At 37.5% G+C, this 22,716-nt stretch overlaps 2 protein-coding genes across 11 annotated transcripts in view; both read right to left on the bottom strand.

The window, feature by feature from the left end:
- PTPRQ (protein tyrosine phosphatase receptor type Q) overlaps positions 1-14,261 on the bottom strand; it is a 146,151-nt gene extending 131,890 nt beyond the window's left edge. For 3 of the 10 annotated variants that reach the window (XM_075747625.1, XM_075747635.1, XM_075747653.1), the window contains exons 1-8: positions 13,157-13,306; positions 9,882-10,019; positions 9,141-9,276; positions 7,796-8,050; positions 6,606-6,823; positions 2,374-2,560; positions 1,946-2,230; positions 192-476 (exon numbers count right to left, since the gene is read on the bottom strand). In XM_075747625.1, coding sequence (XP_075603740.1) covers positions 192-476; positions 1,946-2,230; positions 2,374-2,560; positions 6,606-6,823; positions 7,796-8,050; positions 9,141-9,276; positions 9,882-10,019; positions 13,157-13,204 — 1,552 coding nt within the window. In that variant the 5' untranslated portion in view covers positions 13,205-13,306. Of the gene's footprint in view, positions 1-191; positions 477-1,945; positions 2,231-2,373; positions 2,561-6,605; positions 6,824-7,795; positions 8,051-9,140; positions 9,277-9,872; positions 10,020-13,156; positions 13,310-13,358; positions 14,034-14,212 lie in introns of those variants that run through there. The other 7 variants (XM_075747610.1, XM_075747618.1, XM_075747678.1 and 4 more) reach the window with 7 other exon arrangements.
- Positions 14,262-21,049: 6,788 nt separating this feature from the next.
- OTOGL (otogelin like) overlaps positions 21,050-22,716 on the bottom strand; it is a 102,244-nt gene continuing 100,577 nt past the window's right edge. Inside the window, exon 58 of the mRNA XM_075742845.1 lies at positions 21,050-21,492. Coding sequence (XP_075598960.1) covers positions 21,292-21,492 — 201 coding nt within the window. The 3' untranslated portion in view covers positions 21,050-21,291. The remainder of the gene's footprint in view (positions 21,493-22,716) is intronic.

Here is a 22,716-nt window from a genome sequence, read left to right as displayed (position 1 = left end):
ACTCTTTTGGAAGGTTCTCAAGGTTAGAATCAGTAAACAAAATATACAGAAAATAATTCCCCCGATTTTCGCCCAATACATTCCAACAAACCACAATCTGTACTTGGCCTTAAAATTTTTTTACATGGCCTTGTATTGTCAATTTACACTCTGTCTAGTAAAATAAAACCTCCAGAAAATGGATGCATCACCTGTTGTGATTAATATAGGCTTCTCATGGCAGCTTAGAGTTCCTTTTTCTGCTACATTCTGTAAATACACCTGATACTGATGATATGGTTTTACATTTCCTACTACCATTGAAGTCTTGCTTTTTTCAACTGCTAACTGTTCCCAAATGTTGGTTTCAGTATCCAAAATGTTGAGGAGGTAGTAATGAAAAGAAGCACTGGATGAATGTTGTGGAGGCTTCCACTTTAAATGTATTTCTCCAGATGAAACATATGTAGCCTCTAACTTCTGGGAGTGCGATGGTCCTATTGAACAAGATTAGGAATAAAAATAGGATAATAGCTTCTGATGGCTTTTCCTAATAACTTTTAGAAAAAAAAAATACAGCCTGAAAAGCTAACAGTGCACAGTTACTTACATAGATGTTAAATAATATCAGAGCAAATCAAACAAAGCAACTTTGATAGGATATCTAATACTGACATGCAAGAGAATACTCCTACTCTCCAACTGAGGTTTTTTGGAATCACCTAGCTCTTTATGCAGAACTCAGTCTCCTCACTCAGGTCCTCTCTCTTGTACTTCACTCAGATTAGAAACATCATCTAAGACAAATGACATGAGTTGGTTAAAATGACATGTTGGTTAAAACCTGGTCCCAATCAATTAAATGGCAAAATCTACTGAATTTCAGAGTGTGCAATGCACACTATTTTTATCAATCATTTTAAAATAGTTCTTCATACGTTTCCTGCACCTCTCAACAATTCAGTCATGAGTCTAATATCTGGAAAGGACAGCAATGTAGATAGAAATGTTGCAGCTGAAAAGCTGATTTCTGAGGTCAAAAAACATATTTGCTTCTTATAGGAGAAAGCAGAAATATTTTTTTTTCTCCATTATAGAGGCAACTTGCATTACAAGCTCTTACATACAAAACCCAAACCATCTGACTAGGGAGCAGAGAGGCTGATAGGCACAGGAGTAGGAAGGACTTTCAAGTACACTCGAGCAGCACAAAGAAGTGAACTACACAAAATGTACTTGCTGGAGAAAAGGAACCATTCTTTCCCCTAAAGAAAAACCAGTATTTTTTCTGACTTTAAGAAAATGGACCTCTGTCTCATATTTGGACTACCTTTAGATGCAAAGGCATTTTTCATCTTTACCAACTGGCAGGCTTCATTTGGCTTCTTTCAGCTAGATTTTACTAAACACAAGTGAGTTGGTTCATGAGTTTTTCTTATGCCTGCCATACTGCATCATGGAGTGGGTCAAAACGCAATGTACCATAAAGCTTGTTTTAATCTTTCCTGCAGATATATAGGGATATCTCTGTTTAGTCCAACAAAATCTTTTCCTTCAGATTGGAATGCTTCCACATTGCATCAGCATGGCCAAAAAATAACTTACTGCTACTCTGACATCCAGCTTTCCTACATCAGTAGGAATTCTGTGAGCAAAATTATGGTAAGAATAAAGTTTAAAATATGCTTCATCATAGAATCAGAATTTGTAGCTGGCTTTCTGCTTGTGGCCACTGAAAACTCCTGAGTTTTTCCTCACCAATTCCAATAAAGCATTTTAGCACAAAAGCAAAATGAGGATGTTGGAATCCACTCTACCAACTGGTCAGTCCTGGATTCAGAATTCATGTTCAGAGTTATTTATAGTTTCAGACAAAATATCAACAAATGGAATAGGGTAATTAAAAGAAAAATATTAAAAGTGTATGATTATCTGGTTATTACTGATATTTATTTTTGTAACTTACTTGTTTCTACCTTCAGAATTGGACTTAAGATAGTCTGTGCCCCTTCTGGGTTCCTTGCTGCTAATAAAAAACTATAGCAAAGGCCAGGAGACAACTGCATAATTTTTGTTTGAGTTGTATTCACAGGCAAGTTCAGAATGTATGGTTTCCATTGATCAAAATAGTACTTAATTGTAAGTTCAAAGCCTGACTTAAGCCACATGTCCGTATCACTCCACATAAATACAGCTTCAGTTGTCTTGACATCACGCACGCTAAACGTGAAGTTTTCTGGTACCAGAGGTACTGAAAAAGAACACCAAAAATGAAAAAAAATCATTGAAAATCATGAAAACCTTTTTCATTTTATATTTGTATCTTCAAAGATAAACATAATCGGGGAAAGGCTTTTTAAAAAAAAAGAAAAAGACTGGAAGAAATATAGTTACATTTGTATTCACAAATATATGGTAGCTGTATATAGCAGAAAAATCCTGTGAAGAAATAGTCCGGACCAGTCGGATCCCTCTGAAGGGCATAGCAGTCGGTTTCATTTTCTGGTATCATTGACAAAGTTGAGATACCAGCCTTTAGAAGATAAGGAGATCCATCCGTCCACAAGAGCTGACCTTCTTCCTACATTGAAAAAAATGAAATAAAACCCCCATGTATTTTTACATTATATTGATTAAGGCTTTCCTTACTGCAAGTGTATTTCCTAAACATCCAAAATTTACATACTTCATTTATACAAATTAATTATATAGGAATATATTTCAGTGTAAAATTCTATCCCTTCTATTACATTATAAGAATATGATATAATACAATACAATATAATATAATGTAATATAAGCCACATAAGGCTAATGTAGATTGTTTGATCATTATAAACAATCTTTTAAAAATCACTATTAATCAAATAATCTAATAATCATGGATGGATAATTTTCTAAAAATGTTATTGATGTTAAAAAAAAATAATCAGTCAGTCAAAAATATTTATAAATTTGATCTGAAAGCAAAAATAGTTTAGCTGGAAAAAATCCAGGGCTAGATTCACAATCAGATGCGGAAGTGCTGTCTTCTCCCCTTTCTCCTATTTGCTGGTAGCTCAGCAGTTAGGACACTTGCTCACCCCTGACTCCAAGCTTCTAAACTTTGAGGTACTTTCAGTTTCTCCAGCAGAGCCCTACAAATACTAGATTGGGACAATGATGTGGTATTTTGAAGGAAAGATGCTTATAGAATATGTTCACAGCATTGCAATACAGACCTCTCTAGTGGGATACAGGTTTCAGTCTGCACTGCACTAACACATACTAACAACTACAGGGGATTGATAAAAAACCCAATGCATTTATTCATTACATTGAGTCCTCTCAGGAGGTATACTAGCATAACTGCTTTCAGGCATAGCAAATCTGTGGGCCTAGAATCTAAGTTAATGCTTTAAGTACTGTAATGAAGAAAAGTTGAGATACCACCATAATTTTAAAACTTCAATTGCTTTTCCATTTTGTTAAAGATATTCAAAGGGGGGGGGGAGAGGGAGGAGAAAAAAAAGATATTTTTTCCATTTCTCTGAGAAAACAACAAAAAATCATGTTTGTTGAGACCAAGCCTATTTTTTCAATTCATTCACTCAACTGAAAAAAATCAAATAAAATACTGTGATGTCTTTCATTTTCCCAAGAGAGTAAAGAAGATTTCCAACCATATGAAATAATTCAACTTAACTTCCAGGAGGACTTGTGCATCTAGCCTGTCAATTCAAAAAGACTATGTAGATCAATGTATATCTTTTTCTTATACTGGTCTTCCTGGGCACCAGAATTAACTACAAGCACAGGAAGCCACAAAATAGTACTATGATATAAACCTCTGTAGAAGAGCTTGTAAGAGAAACCTCAGTGAAGAGTCTTTGGCTACCTTTTCCACTTCCGAACTCTGAAGAACTGCACAGAGTGTCAGGACAGATGTGAGGGCACCACCAAAGTGCTCCAGAGCACTGACCTACATCTCCAGGGTCCTTGTTGTCTTTTCACAAGAACGCTCACCCTCGTCAGGAAGGGTTTGAATGGAGATACAGATCAAAATAGGGTTAAAGAGAATACAAATGCTACAGAAGTAATCCTGCTCACAACGTTGCCAATTTTTATGGGTGCCACAGTGCTTGGTAGTTTTCCTAAGGCTGCTGAAATCTTCTGAGCAGGTTATACTCTCAACTTTTTTTCATACAATATTTCAAGTCCTATGTGTACTGGGAGAAAAAAATTCAAAACAGAAATGTAACTCCCAGATGGATCAAATATGAAAGAGAAAGCAAAAACAATTGAATCTGTATTTTTTATCTCAGATTTTAAACAAGTCCTGCAATTCCTAGCATGTATGTCCCATGATCTTTGAACTCCTGGGGTAAGTACAATTTGGTGCAAGTACATTTTGGAGTTGTCATGAGAGCAAATGAAAAAATGACACCTAAAAGGATTGTAACCTGTTCATACAGTACTTGAACATGCTAATTAAGTACAAATATTTAGGAAAAAAGTACTTGAAAAACAAGCATTATTTTATTATTATTTGCTACTCTTAAAACAAAGTACTCATCTAGTTCGTTTAACTGACTCACTCCCACAAACATAAAAATGCACGTAATGATTAAACAGTTGACTAACAGTCAAATTCCAAACTGGCAATTAACTCTTTTCTGTGTAATCAGAGTTTAAAAAAAAAACAAACCCCACCTTTCTAGCACTCTTTCCAACATGCAAAAATATTATGCTTTCATGGGACATCTATTTCTGGCAGCCTCTTACAAATACTACCTTATTTCTAAAATACCAAGTTGGTTACAAATAATAACACTATGGTGTAAAAATTACAGAAATAAAACAATATTACATGTAAAGTGCATATATTACTGGTGCTTTGCTAACCAAGAAGGTTAGAGTGCTTGTCTAACCACAAACCTACACACGTTTGTGTTTCCTCAGTTTGCATGTTATCCCTCTCCGACTTTGTGTAGCCCCATTAAGTTATTTAATAGAGTCTGCAGAAAACAAATTTTGTGTCTACATGTTTACCACTTACCTCCTGCCCTACAAATAAAATTTACTTTGTTTTTACTGTTTTTCACATAATTTAAAATTAATTTGACCGAAACAATATTAAAATTAAATTTCAGAGTGTAGATTTTCCAAACCAAAAAACAGTGGCCTCCTCCCAACCTTCTGACACTTACCACGAAAGAAGTTCTCACTAAGCCTAATCACAGGAAGACTGGATCCCACATTTCTGGCAGAGTGCCTCCATCTTTCCGAGAGCTTTCCCAATACTTGTATTTATCTGCAAGGTCCTGCACATGAGTCAGGGCAATCCCAAGCACTACTATGGGCTGGGTGGAGAATGGACTAAGAGCAGCCCTGAGGAGAAGAACTTGGGGGTGTTGATTGATGAGAAGTTCAACATGAGCCGGCAGTGTGCGCTTGCAGCGCAGAAAGCCAACCGTGTCCTGGGCTGCATGAAAAGAAGCGTGACCAGCAGGTTGAGAGAGGTGATTCTGCCCCTCTACTCTACTGTCATGAGACCCCACCTGGAGTACTGCGTCCAGCTCTGGGGCCCCAAGTACAAGAAAGACATGGAGCTGTTGGAGCGAGTCCAGAGGAGGGTCACAAAGATGATGAGAGGGCTGGACCATGTCTCCTGTGAAGACAGGCTGAGACTTGGTGTTGTTCAGCCTGGAGAAGAGAAGGCTCCGGGGAGACCTTGAAGCATCTTCTAGTACCTAACAGGGGCCCACAAGAAAGCTGGAGAGGGACTGTAGTGATAGGACAACGTGTAATGGCTTTAAGCTGAAGGAGGATTTACATTAGATATTAGGAAGAAATTCTTTACTATGAGGGTGATGAAGCACTTGAAGAGGTTGCCCAGAGAAGTTGTCGATGCCCCATCCCTGGAAGTGTTCAAGGCCAGGCTGGATGAGGCTTTGGGCAACATGGTCCAGTGGAGGGTTTCCCTGCCCATGGCAGGGGGGTTGGAACTAGATGATCTTTGAGGTCTCTTCCAACCCAAACTATTCTGATTCTATGATTCTATGATCTCTGTTGCTGTTCCCAAACCACACACCACACCACAGTGAGTCATTTAATAACAACTGAGCTGGCATTAAGAACCCTCATATCCCAAATATGAGGAACAGGAAACTTTTTACGAAAAAATACTTTGCTCCAATCCCTTCTTCCACTGGACTATCGAGCATCTACACTGGACAGACCTTACTAAGCTCAGTAGTCAACATTTCAGACCTGCATCAAAACTGAGAAAGTCAACCCCAGACTTTGATATCCATAGTTATGTAAATATAGAAGATTTAAAATCTGGTGATGCAGCACCACCTACAGGCAAAACAATATCCCTGTGAAGTACTCACAAAAATAGAAAAATTAAACAGGTTATGTTATGTATAAACTACATCTTTTTCTCCCAGCTATGGGCTGCTAAATATTTTCAGTATTTCTAAATAGGAAAAAATAATTATTCCTCTTCTAACTACTAATAACTATACAAACAAATAACCAACTTACTGTTTAGCATTTTTTATTCCAAAGAATTGTGCTCTATATATCAAAATTCTCCTGCTTCCATGTATGTAATAGCAAAGAAGATAAAATAGACTGACCTTTAGGTCATTAAGACCCGTCCACAACATGATTATTTGACTAATTGTCTGGAGATAAGACAAAATAAAACCATGTTCTTCTTTACTCCCTATGTCAAGAAGATGCGCCCCTTGTGAAGATGTTTCACAGATTTGTTGTGCCACCTTCCACGGCTTGCTCTCCTTACCCATGCGATAGCAGCTGCTTTGGAATGCCACCCACCCTTGGGAACAGGTGCCTAGAGATGAACAAGGACAGGATTTTAAAGATACTCTGTACCATTCATGGCAGTGGTACAGTTTAAGATTTTTTTATAATTACACAGACATTTTGATGATGATAACATTTAATTAATTCACAATTGAAAACCCCCAAAAATTCAGTAATTATGTATCAACACTCCTTCAAAATCCTGAGTGTCTTAAAAAATCTGATTGACTGAATTAAAAGAGTATCAATTACAACCCACCGAAGCAAAAAAAAAAAGACCCATTAATTTTTATCCTACTCTAGCAAAAAGTTAATTCTTTAAGCTTAATTTTTGATGGTTCAATTTTAAAACTTAAAATTGAAGTTAACAAATCATTGTGTTTTAATAGTTCCCTGAGTTTAAGACAATAATTATTTCCTTGAACTTGAGCCTATATAATACTTTTTTGTGTGTTCCTAATTGTAAAGATTTTAATTTGCACTATCAGAGTAGCACAGTTAAAGTAATGAAGTTATACAATCAAGCCATAACATCCTCAGAATCCTGCCTCCTTCACAGCACTTCTAACAAAACACCATAGCTAGGTTAGCCACTCAGCAGCACAAAACCATCACTTTGAATGCTGGCAAAACTGTTTCAAATCCTTACCAAATTCAGGATTTTCCCTGCCTTTTCATTGAAACTATATAGCAAATTCTATCCATACACTCCAATAATCACAATGCTAAACTTCAACATTCACAGCTTAAAATATTTGCATATACAAATTTTAGTTCTTGCTCCTAAAAATACTAAGAAATATTAATTAGAAATAGCTTATGACATTAACATTCAATTTCTTTCAGCTTTTTAGAAATGAAACCATCCACTTCTATTAAAAACTGCAAAATGGAATACAGGCTTTTTACAATTTACTCTTAACTCCTCTAGAAAATATGAAATTCCCTGTGACTACATTCCCTTGCATTCCCTGTGACTACAACAAACTCTAATATATACCTGTTTCAGCTTGAACATCCAGTGATTGGGACACATTTATAAATTCCAGATGTAATTGTTCAAATACAAACTTAAATGTATATAAGGTGGCAGGTGTCAAATTATTCCATACAAAAAATCCACTGGGGTTTTTTATAATCTGAGAAGTATCATTCAGTGAAACTGAAACTGAAAATTCTTTGGTCATTGTACTCCAATTAAAAGACACTGTAGTAGCTGTCACAAATATTTTGATGTCAGTTTCTGAAATTCCACCTAGTAGACCAAGAAAAAATAAATATTGTCTTTATCACAACAGAATAATTAGCTCAAAGTTTTATTGCATTAATATCTTTTTTTCTTTTAAGAAGTGATGAGGGATACACACAGGAGGGAAAGAAAGGTAGTGTGAAAACAGAAAATGTCTTACTAAGCAAGAAAGTCATTGTCTTTTTTATTGTTATGGTATGTAAATCTATGTCTGAAGCAACCAGAAATAAAAGTTAAGTGCACAGTTTAAGGAGTATTCAATTGTAGAAGTACATGCTTTGCTAGAATATCAGTTAAGTAACAGATGTCAAGTACAGTAACACATTAGTACCATAACCATGAATTATTTCCTGTAGCTTGCTAAACGTACTAAGTTTCAGCAGAGTCAATGGCTGCTACAATGTTTTCAACTTCCTATGTATTTTTCCCAATGATGTTTGTATTCAGATCCTAGACTGTATTGCAAAGCTAGCATGAGCGTATAATGTGTACAAAAGTAATGCTATAAACTATTTTAAAGCAATTAACAAAATTAAAATTAGAAAGCCCTAGTAATTGGTGGGACTGGTGGTCCTGAACAGATTTAGAGCTATAAATGATGTTTTTATAAGTTCAGTGGCTAGACTCACAAATCCTTACACTAAAAGTCTGCCCTATTTACTCACAATACTAAGATCTTCAAGCTACTCAATAACCATTTTTAAAGAGGGGGTGTCATAAAGTGGAAACAAAAATATTTAATATTTAACCAAGATATTTGATCTATGTAAGACAAACAATCACAACCCTACGTTGATATGAAATTTCCAGGCTTTAAATAACTTTCTCAATAGTCCTCTTCTAGAATTACTGTAGTATAGCCTGCAACATTTACAAATCTCCCAAACTTTTACATCAGTCCCATATTGCAGAATTGTTACACTGTCCAAACAAGTTACATGAAATTATTCCTTCTACTCTTCATGACTGAAAATATGCATTCATGCAAAGTTTCTACATACATGAGTAAGCTCAGGATTTCAACCCCTACTTCTTCAATATTCAGTATTAGACTAACGATAACGATACCAAAATATTTTTGTGCTACCCTACTTACGTGTCGTAAATGATTTTACCCTTATGATTCGACCATTTTTTAGGGATTCTATAGTAATATCATACTTCTTATTTTCCTCAAGCAGAATTGTAGTACTGACAGGTTTCTGTTCAACTTTAGAAATGTTTCTTACATTCTGCAAGTTAAAAGAATTTCTGGATATAGTGAAAATAATAAAAATACAATTCATAAATCATCTATGAAGTTTTTAAAAGGGTAGCTTATATTGCAGCACGTCAAACTTTGGGCTGCAGTTAAACTGCAAAATACCCAATGCATTTAAAAGAAAACCTTTTAGAAATCAAACTATTAACAAACACCTTCATATTAAAATTCCCACATTTTCTTTAAGTTCCAGAACATCCTGTGCTCAAAATAAGAACAACACCCTCCCAGAGAGATCTGGGGGGTCATGTCTGTGCCTCTCCTGGAGAAGTTAGACTCCTCCTTCAAACCACAGTACTCTGAAGAACTTGCACATTCTTAACTTTGAACATATGCCTATCTATCTTTATTCAACCAGGATATCCAAGGGTCTTTTAAGTCCCACTGGCTTCAATAGGACTCTGTAAGAGTGCACAGAAATGACACAAATTACAGAATTCAGTACAATTTTTCCAAACTTTATTTGCTATTTTACTTTTTTTTTTTTTTTAGACAAACACACAATGCCATTAACTACTGGCACCTACAGCTTAAATACATTTGGAATAACTTATCGCTTAGATTGACAAAATTTACTTTTTGACTGGAAGCATCTGCTTGCTGGTATGTTACAATGTAATAGTCAGGATCCTCTCCTTTGGGCAATTCAGTCCACTCCATCAAAACTACTCTAGCAGGCTTTTTCACTTGGTCACAGTCCAGACTCTCTGAACCCTGTAACAGAAACATACGTGAATGCAACTTAGTAGAAAATGCAGAAAATGTACCTCTAACTAAATAATTAAATTCTGTCAATTTTAACTACTTATACCTAGAACTTTTCAGCTAGCAACAGTTTTTATATGGACCAGTATTACCAGCCCTACTGTGTTACACACAGTGGCTTCATAATTTTTTACAAGTTCTGCAAGTATAGGTTCTATTTTCTTTCTCTCTCCAGAGGTGGCCAAACCATGCCAGCTGACCCAAACACACCCTACTAGGAAAAGAGAAATCTGTCATCATTTTAGAAATGAGGTCAGAGATTTCACTGCCAAGGTACATATGCAGTCCCAGTTAGCAGTCAGTCAGGAGTTGGAGGTCTCAGTTCTATTCTCACATTACATGGTAAAGACTTTAGTGGCATCACTTTCACAGCTTCCAAGTATCCCAGAATAAGAAGCAGCAACGTTAAAGAGGTAAGGAAATAATTTAATAAACATCTCCCCACCAATTCAATTTAGACAGGGTAGTACAAATTTTCTTCAGCATTTCAACTTCTTACAGAGGTCAACTCATTCTAGATGCAAGTCTTTTGTATTTGTGACACTACCTTTTTAATAACTGTCCCTGCCTTTGAGGAGCTTTGGCTTAGCTCTTTAAAGAAGTAGGTTCCTACTATGTTGGAATTTCATTTCGAACAAGAAACTTACAGGTTGCTTCCGTCTAAAAGAATATAAACCTGAATCACACCTCCAAAATTCAGAGAAATTGGGGGATGTGATGCCAATTCCTACCACATAACATTTAGTAAAAGATTGCAATTCTGTCTTTTAAGTTCCGTTTTTATATTTTGAATTGGGATGACAAATAAATGCCATCATTTAGCAAGGAACTCAAAATGTAGTTAAAAAAAAAACAAAACAAAAATGAAATAGGAACCCTAGTACACTAAAATAAAAGTTAGGATTTTTATTATTATATTACTTTGTGTTGTCCTATAAAGCAACTTACCACACACACAAAACAAACAAACAAACAAACAAAAACCACATAAAGAGCAAAGACACTCAGCTCTCTTCTATTTTTTTTAATACAACATACTCTGGAACTCAGTTTGGTTTAAGGTAACTTCCTTTAACTAATGACAAACTAACATAACTATAAATCTGTTAAGATCTTAATGGTGAGAGTTTAGATCATACTTTTTAAAGTATAAACTTTTATAAAGATTATAAAGCCTTTAACCTCTATAAACCCTTTATAAGTGGGTAAATACCACCTCCTGGAAGCCCCCGAATTGACATACTAGACTAATATTGATGTCATACACAGAAGTGTTGAAGGAACACTCTTCCAGGAGAAGTAGCAGGGTTTTAATTGATGGCTTGAGTTTCCTGAAAACAATCGCATCCAGACAATCTGAAGGGTGTGAAAATCTGCTTTTAGAGATAATAAAAAAATGTATCTTTTTCAATAAATGAGTTAATAATTTTAAATAGTTTTCCAGTATCAGCAATGTTGTCTGCCATTTTACTGTACATAAATACATACTCCCAGACCTAAAACCAAGAATTATATTTGCAAGTATACACAGAAATTTTACCATACTTATATCTGACGAGAGAGATTTAGAATGTCCCTTTTTCCAGCAATTTAAAAAAAAATATTAAATTGACCACAAAGAGCTACAGTTCAAATCTATCTTCAGGCTAGCTACACACCAGCCAGGAGACCTAAACAACAAACAGTTATTGACTTCTATTATCGACTGCCTCTCAGTGTATGACTCAAGTAGGTTTCTCAGTCTGAAAAAGAGGCACTTGAGGGGAAATAAAACAGAGATCTATAAAATCTTAAGTAGCCAGAAGAAGTGAGCAGAGATTGATTTTTCATTTTCTCTTCAAGTACAGAAACTGTGAAGGATGAAATGTAGTTGGTATGCTCCAGATTCAAAGCAAACAAAAAGAGGCAGTTCTTCACAAAATAAATAGTTTATCTGACAAAGCTTAAAAGTACTAAAAGTTTTGATTGGCTTCAGAGGAGGCTGGACAAGTTCACAGAAGAGAACTACACTGAAGCTCACAATGTAGTGTAAATGTGCTGCAATTACATCCTTCTCAAGTGCTATAAGCTGTAACTGGTGGGAAAATAACATGGTGTAGGTCATTGTCATATTATGCTATTTTTACAGCACTCCCCAAGTATCTGCTTTTTGCCACTGTTGGAGCTATGATACTGAACTCACTGAAGTGTTTATTTCACCCCATACCACCACCCTTAAGAGCCAACTCGACTACTCTGCAACTGCCAGGAAACTTCCCTGACTAAGGTAGATCACAGACTGCTGCATGATGACTTCCACAAAAAGTACTTGTTCTCAAGCTCAAAATTGGCCAGTGCAACTGGACACTATCTGGAGAGTCTCCAGGTACATAACAGGAGGCTGGGTACCACAGCAGCATTTCACTCCAAATACACGGCTCTATCCCAAAAGGGAGTGGTATTTGTACCAGTAATTGACAGAGCTTTGAAACCACCTCTGCTGCCAAGTACGTTAAGCTACGTGTAAAATAAAGACTACACATTCAAAAACTAAATATAGATAAATATGGACAAGACTATTGCAAAGTATACTAGAAAATGAAGCAGAAAGATACATGTTCCTATGTACATGGTTCTTTCAATAACAGTCAAATTAAACACAAAGGGCTAACACACAAATGGTAGTTTGGGATCAGAAAGTAAAACACTTCTCGCAGAAGCACACTTCCTAAAGGCATAGCCAGAGTATACTCCTGGGTGTCCAAATGACCTTGAATTTCCAGCATCACCATGCATGTCTCCACAGTGTTCAAAAGGTGACAATTTACACAGCAGTACGGACTAGCTTAAGACTTAAAGATGCTGGGATCTCTTACTTCTTCTGGGGAACATTAAACCAGAAGCAGCAGGCAATAAAGCAGATTAAGGATCTCAAAAGAGCTTCCAACAATTTAAACAGAAGGAAGACTGGGAATGCTCAGTAGCAATAACTGAAAGCTCCCTGTGACTGCTGAATGACAAAAAAGCAGTCCAACTCACGAACCATCAATTTTCAACATTAAATTAGAATAGCTATCCACCTTCAAAAAAGGGAATATTTTTCCTACCTTAAACAAGTATTTTAGTAAAAGCAGCAGCAGAATTGCTTGATCCATAGAGAAAGAAACGTTATCGTCTCCGTGCCTCTTATATGTTTGAATCACAGCAGCTTCAAAACAAAATCATTTTAAGATATCTAAGATGTAAGAAGAGAGAAACTAATACACGTATTTATACTTCACACAGATACAGCAGCAGCCAATGGCGCACCCGAGATTTGAGTCTTCCCTCTGGCCCTGCCTCTTCCCAGGCTTCATATAAAGTTTCCGGAGATCAGAAGGTCATCCTTCAACTTCACTGAACTGTGGATGTGCTGGCTGTTCATTAGTCACCTAAAACCCCCTCAGTGTAAAAAAAAAAAAAAAAAGCTTTTTTTAAGTTTTACTAGTGATTACTGGATCGAAATTCACAGAAACCTGCGTAACCCCTTGCACTTTCTTCAACAGACTCTGGTTGTACAGTACCCATTTCTAGCAAGATGCCCATTTGTCTGTGTTCAAAATTAGACTTAAAACTCTTTTCTGTGGAAGTACTAAGGACGCCTGCAGCACTCATTGATATGTCTTGCTAGGGTGCTCAAGAGGAATAAATATAAACAGTGTAAGTTTCTGATAATTTCTGTTAAATTTGCTCATCGAAAGACAGGTGCACACCAGTATAGCACCAGGAACTGCATGAGCAAGTCTAAAATTGCTTACAGAAAATAAAAAATCCTACTTCTCAATGTAAAAGCAGAGGCTGTAAACTTCCTAACTCGCATACAATCTACTTATTAGAGGACTTCTTAAATTTCTAGTTAGTAACTACAGCACGCAATTGACGGGAGAAGTCCTTCAGCACCAGCAAGAGCTGGGCATGTGAGGCTGCCGCTCTCTCCTGCCAGTCCCCCCCCCGCGGCAGGCCCCACACCCCGACTTTAAAGCACCCCATCCTGACGAGGGCCCTTCTCTCCGGCGGGGCGCAGCGCCTGGCTGCGGAGCCCAGAGCCGAGCAGGCTGGAGCGGAGGGGCCGCCCCCACTCGCCGCCGCCCCACAGGCCCTCCCTGTGACGGGAGACGACGCACCCCCTTCGCCGGACGGGACAGACACTGACTTGCGGCTGCGCGCGGGCTGCGGTTCGGCTATGGCTGTTTTCTTCTGCCCCTCCTCGCTTTCTCTCCGCAACCCCCCATTTGTTCTGGCCTTTCCTGCCCTTTCCCCGGCTGCCGGTTAAGGTGGGAACGGGAAGCAGCGGGTTCCGCTGGGCTGCTGGCAGCGCCGTGCGGCCGGCTGCCGGCCCTCGGGTTCCCTCACGCCCAGCGGAGCCGTCGCGGGGGTTCAAACCCGAACCTTCCCGCTTATTTCCTGCTCCCTGAGGTGCAACTCCGCTTCCCGGGGCTCGCCAGGTCGGCCCCGAGGCTGAGGTCTCCGCCGGCCGCGGGTCGGGTCGGCGTGAGGGGAAGAGCGGCGGCGCAGCGCGGCCTGCCGCCTTGCAGGGCCACCGAGAGCCCAGCACTGCAGAGACTTCGTTAAAATTAAAAATTGCTGGCATGCTAAGATAGATGTATATAGGAACTCACAGTCGGAACTATTGCTACAAAATTACGGGGCTGGAAGGAAACACTGGAAGGCGAAAGGGGTGTTGGGGGCCGGGGGCCGGAGGCTGGCCTTAGTGTGAGGAGCTGTGGCGCTTTGCGGTGGAGCGGACCGGCTGATGAGCGCCGCTAGCCCATTTCGGTGGTTTGTTAACCGCACTGGCATGCCGACCCGTCCTAAATTCACTACGGGCGGGTGTTCATCAACTCTTTTTTTACGTGTAACAGCGATGTCTTTGGGAGTTTATAAGTAAATACGTGCAAAATATTAAAGTCACTCCCAGGAGTACTGGGTTTAATTTTAGTAAATGCTTCCCAGTTAGGCATAACCGGCATTGCAGAGTACATCTATGGGGAGTATTAGTAACAAATACAATCGAAGCAACTAGCATGAAGTACCATGTTGTATCCTTTTAACTAGCTAGACTCTTAACAGACATTTTTGCATTCAAGGTTTTGCGTGAAAAAGGGTTAAATCAGATCTCTGAGGAATACAGTTGGTCTCAGAACCCATATAGTTACTCCCCAGTATGACACCAGTTCCCTCATCAGTGAGTATCCCTACTGTAAAACAGACATTAGCCCCAGAGGAGAAACAGACAGTGACAATGTCTCCCTGCTGAGGTCACTGTAAAGATCCTCATTTACCTCCTTGGGGCAGATTTTCTGATTCTCCTTATCAAGCTGTTGGCCTCTGTACAGAGGTCCCTCACAAAGTTAGCAGTGTAAGCATCTATAAACAAATAATTAGACAAGAATACATAGCAGTAGGGCCACTGATTCATTTCCCAAAGTCTCAGCTCAGACGAAAACTTTGTGTGACATTCACCTTTGGCCAGATTTGCAGCAGTGAATTCAGAAGGAAACTTACCTCAATATAATTCCCAGTGCCAAACCCTTCCCCGAATTAACCTTTTTAATAGAAAATTAGTTTCCCACTGTGCTCTTTGAAATTAAGTCAGTTTAATAAGCTGATAAAAATTGTTTACCAATTATTTCCAAAGTAATTGTAGAATAAATAAAAATTAGTGCCACTGTATAATATGTACCAAAAAAATGAGCAGCGCTCATATTATTTACTACGTATTTTCTTAGGTGCTATCATCACATAATACATTATTTCTGTCTTGTCACTGTTCTTCAGTTGAGGTGTTCCTCATTTTTCCTAAAGCCTGTATCCAACTGAGCTTTGAATCGTGAAATAAGGAATACGATTTTTAATTAGAGCTGTATTTAGAACTTTGAGTAAACAAGGCAGGCTTAATCTCACCAGAAAAAAAATACCATTTTGGAGCTTTTATGTTACCCAGGCTCAAAGACAGACGTAGTAAATCAGAAGCTGCTGCAACAAAACCCCTGATCTCAGAACATGGAGTCAGTCTCTCTCTGAGAAACACACAGAGTGTGCGTGGGTGTATCACCCGAATGTTATTTTAGCTGTCAATGCCCAAAGTAAGCTGCTGCCTGTTCAGATATTCTACAAAGCAGACATACCTTTTTTTTTCTTTTTTTTTTTTTTTTTTCCCCAGGGCATTTTGTAATCAACAAGCACAAAGGGAGGGTTTATTAATGGGGCAATTTTCAAGACAACAGCAGGAGCCGTCTCTTTTTTAACCTCATTAAATAAAGTGTGCGTGGCACATTCCACCTTAATCAAAAGAACACTCCCCAAAACATAACCACTTTCCTCTTATTCAGCATTTCCAGTGATTAAGTTTTAGCTTCATTCACTATTGGTTTTCTCCAGAATGCAACATCAGTACAAAAGAAATGCTTCAAGTTCCCCCCCATTCTTCATACAAAAACTACTTGCGAAAGTAGAAACTACTTGTATAAGACCTTTTTTTCAGACTATCATCTACTTTGAGTGAGATTCCAAAATCTCTGATGTTAGGGAATCTCTTACCACTGATTTTGATAAGCATAAGGCCACCTAATTGGTCTATATATAGAATTATTTTTCAAAATAGGCAAGAAAAGGCAGTTCTAAAATGGTCAGTATGTGGCTGCCAAGAACTGGTCAATGAATCGTATTTACCTTTGCTGGAGTTCGTTGTTCAGCTCTGAATATGCCTTTCCGCCCTAAACTGGGGGGACTTGTTAATGATAATGGATAGATGATTTTTCAAGGTTCCTTGTTCTATAGGCAGCTTGCACATTCCACTTGGCATTTAAAGAAAAGTTAGAATTTAATGCACAGTGTTACATACAGACCCTCTCGACCATAACCTTTCCTCAATAAAAGCCTTTTTTCTTTTGCATTAGTGTTAAGTGCTGAAGTCTTTCCCTCAAAAGATTTTACATTCACGTCATGAATGTTTTTTGAAAATATATTCCCCAGAATGGTTGGGAGTGTGAAATCCAACCTGATCTAGGAAATACAGTACCAATAGCCCACTGTAACTATAAAAATTTTCAGCCTTCATGCTGCCCCTCCATGATCACTATATTGTGATGGCTTTGTGTGACAACTCGTGTATGTTTTGTCCCCTGTACTAGAACACGCGCCTGTGGGATTTTACCATAGGACATGCACCCACACATGATTACACCAGCTGCATAACCTCAAGTAGCCTCTGGAAAAGGATTTGATGGGACAGAACTTGAAAAAATCAGTTCAAGTCAGTGTTTCCCACTGCCACAGTATTCCTGATTGGTACCTACACATTTATTTGGCAGTAAGTTTTTACACAAAGGTGATTCTCTGTAATATTTGGAAATTGGATTTGTCCTGTAAATTCTTTTGTGACTGCTTAAGCACTGCCAACAGCACAGTGACTGCTTGTCACCCTGGCGTGTGTTCCTGTAAACACCACCACCTTTCTGTATATCATGTGGCTCGTAACTCGCTCCAACACCGTACTTCAGGCCTGATCCTGCTCTCAGAAGAAACTAGTAACAAAGACCTCGGTGCTAACAGCTTCTTCACCGATACACAGATGCATGTATTTGGGAAGATGTCTGCCTGCAATATGGAAAACTAATAAATCATGCAAATGTCTTCTTAGGTTTTACTTTCAACGTTTAGTATACAGATTGGCTCGCTAAAAATGAGAATATTAGTTGCCTGTATAGCTGTATTCCAGGTCTTGGATTTTATTAATGAAAGCAGACAGTAAGTGGCTTAAACCCAATATTAAAAGCTATGCTTCAAATTCTAATTGCATATTGCGGCAAAAATTGGTCTTAATGAATGACCTGGTAATAAGGCAATGGAATTATAAAAGTCATATACTATAAATAATATGGCCAAAACCCTACTATTTTATAGAGGCATGTTCAGTTGCTATCTAGAGATATATTTACATTAATCCCTAAAAAAAATTTGCGTGGTTTTATGAGTCAGCCTTTTTACTGTGGAATTCCTTTTGCAAGTGCCAGTATGGGAACAGAGCAGTGGCACTGTAGGAACGAAGGAGAAGTGCAGGCGGGTAGGGATGGGGGAAGCGACGGGGCACGGCAGGACTGCAGCGTAAGGCGTGCGCTCCGCTGTGCACACAGCTTCTCCCCAGTGCCTCGCATTTTCCGGTGGCAGCGTGGGAGTTTGAGAGGCATGCATTCCTAGCCACATTTCTTTTAGGGGAGTAGAAATTATTCAAGTTTCAGAGGAGGTAGAAGGGAGGGAACTCTTTGGATATGAAAGCTCTTTCAGTCAGTAATAAACAAACTAATTAATTTTGGTATTTAACGAGGTTAGGTGTGAATTGGATCAGCTTTCTTTGTAAAAGAAAGCTCACAAGAGGCCTGGGCAGACAGGGTTACACACAGTTCGAGGCCGGGGGTTGAGGCAGGAATGCAGAGTTGGAGATGGGGAAACTGAGACAGAACCACGAACTGCATTTACATTTCCATTTAAGTTCTGATCAAATACTTTGATCAGAAAGGTCCCGCCACACTGCGTGCTCGCTCAAACCTGCTATCCGCTGCAAGGCCTGCGAGGGCTAGTTCACATGACATAGAACATACCACATTATGTCAGTGTCACCTGCGTGGAGGTAGTGGGGGTGGATGGCTGTCCAGAAAATGGTTCACAGCTTTTCATAAATGTTCACTTTCTGACCAGGCAATGCCGCCTGAATTTGAAGTTTAATTGTAAAATGAAAGGCAATCTTACACCATATCCAACTCCACTCAAGATGTAAGATCGTGCTGTGGATTTCAAGGAGGATGCTGACACAGTTCCTACTGATTGTTGCACTTAAAAAAAACCAAATTGGGGAAGTGGGAAAAAGATCTTTTAATACCATTTTTCCTATTCCAGGTTATCATGGAGTTAATTTTAAGCATAACTGCTTTTATAATTTCCAGGTTTGTCCAAGATCTTGCATTATCGTTGATCTTTAGTGGCACACGTAAATTAATTGCATCAACACAGATTTATTATCAGTCTGCAAAATAATATTTATTAATTTCTCTTTAATTACAAATACAGTGCTAAATCTTAGGAAAGAACAGTGCTTATAAAAAGCACAGCTCTTCAATCAAAACACGTCAAGTGTTCAGTCATTATATGGAAAAATGCTATCTTGTAGTATTTTATCAAACACTAAAATAATTAAGAGGTTTTGGGCCAAACTCTCTTGATGCAAACATAGGGTTCCTATCTCTATGTTAATAAATCAAAAGGCCCTAAGGATGTATTTTTCTTTTTAAAGTTGTCCTTTCAATTTGCTGTATGAGTACACAATCTTTAAGGCTTTGACTATGATTTAATTTCCATTTCTGCATGAAAAGTTTCTGTACACAAATTCCAACAGCAGTATCAGAGAATATCTTGGTCCTAGGCGCTAGTATATAACACAACTTGAAATATCTGCCATACAGATCATAAGAACGTGCAAATGAAGCGTATGCTTTCTCAAAACGGCACTTCATTTTGATCACTAGGTGATCACTATTTCTTTGTATTGCTTAAATATTTTACTGATAATACAATGAATTAGTCTTTAATTTTTAAACCACGTCACTATTATTAAGGAGATGGATGAGTACACGAGAGTCTTGTTAGTAAAGACAGATTTCACTGTATATGCTATTTTTGATTTATAAGCCATCAAACTGAATACAGCAAACATTTAAAGATTTGTCACACAAAGTAGCAAAATAGCCTTAGATTTTAAGGGGTTTTAAATTTTATATTGGTTATTTTTCATTGTGTAAACCAATGTGATAATCCCACCTTTTTGTAATTAAATGATGACACCTTGAAATAAAAATTGTTTGTTAAAAAGTTTTCAAACTTTCAGACAAGAATTTTAATTCTGAAACAATTTCCATGATAAGGAAAATACTGTCATCATTTAAACCAGTTTCATTCAGTGGGTTTACAAAGCAAAGTAATCTTCTAAAAACGAGCCTAAAATTGTATCCTAAATTTATAAGATAAGATTATATAGTATGTTTAATAAAAGAGAAAGTATATTCAGCTTAAGGTGCTGAATCATGGTCATTCACAGCCTGATTGAACATGAATAGCTCACCTAAGCCCTTAAAAACATATATTTTACCTGGATTTTTTTCTCCTGGACTCAAAAATTATGAATCCTAAATTCAGTCAATAGTCCAAATCTCAATATTTATTAAAAAAACAAACAATTTTAATGTATTTTATAAAAATATACTGAACACAAATCTTCAAACTGGAAGACAAAGGAATAAACCCATTATGAATAGTTAAAATGTGCAGTATCCTGTCTTTTTAATAAATACATATATACATAGAATCTTATAATACGGCTAGTAGACAGCAAATTTCTTCTTATTTGTGAAAACTGAAAAATGGATATAAAATAGAAGGCTTCATATCAGAAAGAGCTTTTAGATATTTTTAATAAAGGCACAAGAGCTTGAATTCTTCAGCCATTGCCTAGTCATGCTTTGTATTTATAATATATATATAAATTAAATAAATGTCTAAGGTTTAAAGATATTATTATGATTCTACTATATGCTCAGGATATTTACTACAGGTACTTACAGACCAGAGTCATGGTGTTTCTCAGTGACTTACAGTGTAAGCAGAGTCCAGTCATTGACAACAGCTTAAAGGACAAAAGATGTTTCATTTGAACCCACTATTTTTTTTTAATAAATTATTTCAGTCATTCCCAAAACCATAATCTGCTTCTTTCCCATTTAAACATGGGACCAGTGATGGTTCTTAACTGGAAGTTTCTGAGTGAAAGGAAGAGAACCACCAAGTAATTCTGAACTTTGATAGGTAGCCACAATCCAAAATTTTAAAACACTGGAAACACAGCCATTAACCAGCTTTCAACAGCTCATAGGAAAGACACTGAGTAGAAATAAATGATACCTAAATTATGCCTTGTTCAAAAGGATTTATATTTTTATTTCTATAGATACTGATATTTAAAAAGAACATTTGAAGAACAACGAACAACAACATCTTTGCTAAATTTTTGAGAAGTTACATTATAAAGCATAATTGAGGACATGTGGGCTTTTTTTCCCTGCAGAGTACTACAGCCATCCAAGGTCAAAAAATAGAATCTGATGAAAGGAAATGCATTTTAATTCTTCAGATTAAATCTTTTCCACAGTGATGTTCAGTTCCATTGGCATGAGCAGTCTATAGGCTCTTGAATGACGTACATAATTTCAGTGCCATTTCCTGAGCAGCGTAGTGGCACAGTCAGATTTCGTGTTCCATTTTCTCGACAACATTTACAGAATCTTAAATGGCTATCAATATTGACATTAAAAATTGTTGCAGATGGGCATTTTCCATCACAAGAAGCCACATTTATCTATGAGTAGAATAAGAACTGAAATTAGACATCTCAAATTGTGTTATAAAGAAATTACATTTCAAACTTCTTTGTGATTAAAATCCATTTTTACATTTGAAAAGGACTCTGGTCTTAAAATTTATTTTATCTTCTAAAATTCATTCATTCTAAGTGTAGACACATTTTTAATAATCTTTTTTTTAATTAAACTTTTTTGGGGTTGTTTAATCATGTATTCTGTCTTAACCTTGAGCAAAATGTTGTGCTGTGGATACCAAAATCGAGTTTCTAGTTTACTAATTAATAACTTCAAAACAGCATAGCTAAATTCATGCTCTTTTCATGTTCACTGCTGAAAAATGAAATTCTTCTATGCAAAACAAAGGAAAATCTATCCTTCTCCTTGAAGATTCAAGACAAAAAGCATATGAGTGCAAAAGCTTTTCCCTTTCTTATTCATGCTGCTTGTGACTAAGGGCACACCAATATTAGCTGTGTTACCACTGTAACAAATATATCCAAAAAGTAGATGCAGTAACAAACCAGCACGAGCAGAGACTGGCTATAAAATTATTTGTGCTCTAGACTTCAGCAGAGCAAAGCTTTCTCTCACTCTTACATTACGTGAAGAGTTTTCTTAGTTGATACTCTGACAGAAAAGAAATCGATACTTTTGAATTAAAACTTAAGTAGAGTTGATATGCTGGGAAATCGAGAATGGCTATACTAGATCTCGTTCTTTTTGTGATAGTTTTAAATGATTTCTTATGCAAGTAAGTGAGGTGTATGAAAGATGATTTGGTCCACTGCCTTCCAGTCTGTGAACAAATGGGCCATATCCAAACTAATTAGACCAAAAGGTTACTCTTACAGCTTTCCTGAAATTTGACAGGAGAAGAAAGACATTGTCCTAAGCCCTAATAATCTCAGGTATTAATTAATTAAATGTAATCATACTCAGCCCTATCCAAAGTTTGACAGCATTAATCTGGCCAAAGGACGCATATGTAGTTCCAAACCAGCCATAGCTGAACCGCCATTTGATGGGCCAAAATCACACGACTGAAAGAGTGCCAGGGTCTCTCCAGTGGGGGAGCTGGAGAGATTTTGAGGACACAAAAATCAGGAGGTACTTCTGGGTGAAAGGTAAGGGAATCTGAACTGTGGGAATGGTGGGCAGCCATCAAGTAAATGGGGAACAAGAAGATACTGGGGAACGAGGGTTGTAATACAGAGGGAGTG

This window comes from Balearica regulorum, chromosome 1 (assembly GCF_011004875.1).
Source record: "Balearica regulorum gibbericeps isolate bBalReg1 chromosome 1, bBalReg1.pri, whole genome shotgun sequence".
Classification (NCBI taxonomy): Eukaryota; Metazoa; Chordata; class Aves; order Gruiformes; family Gruidae; genus Balearica; species Balearica regulorum.
The sequence above is the reverse complement of the archived record's forward strand: the minus strand, read 5'-3'. Positions and strand labels throughout refer to the sequence as shown.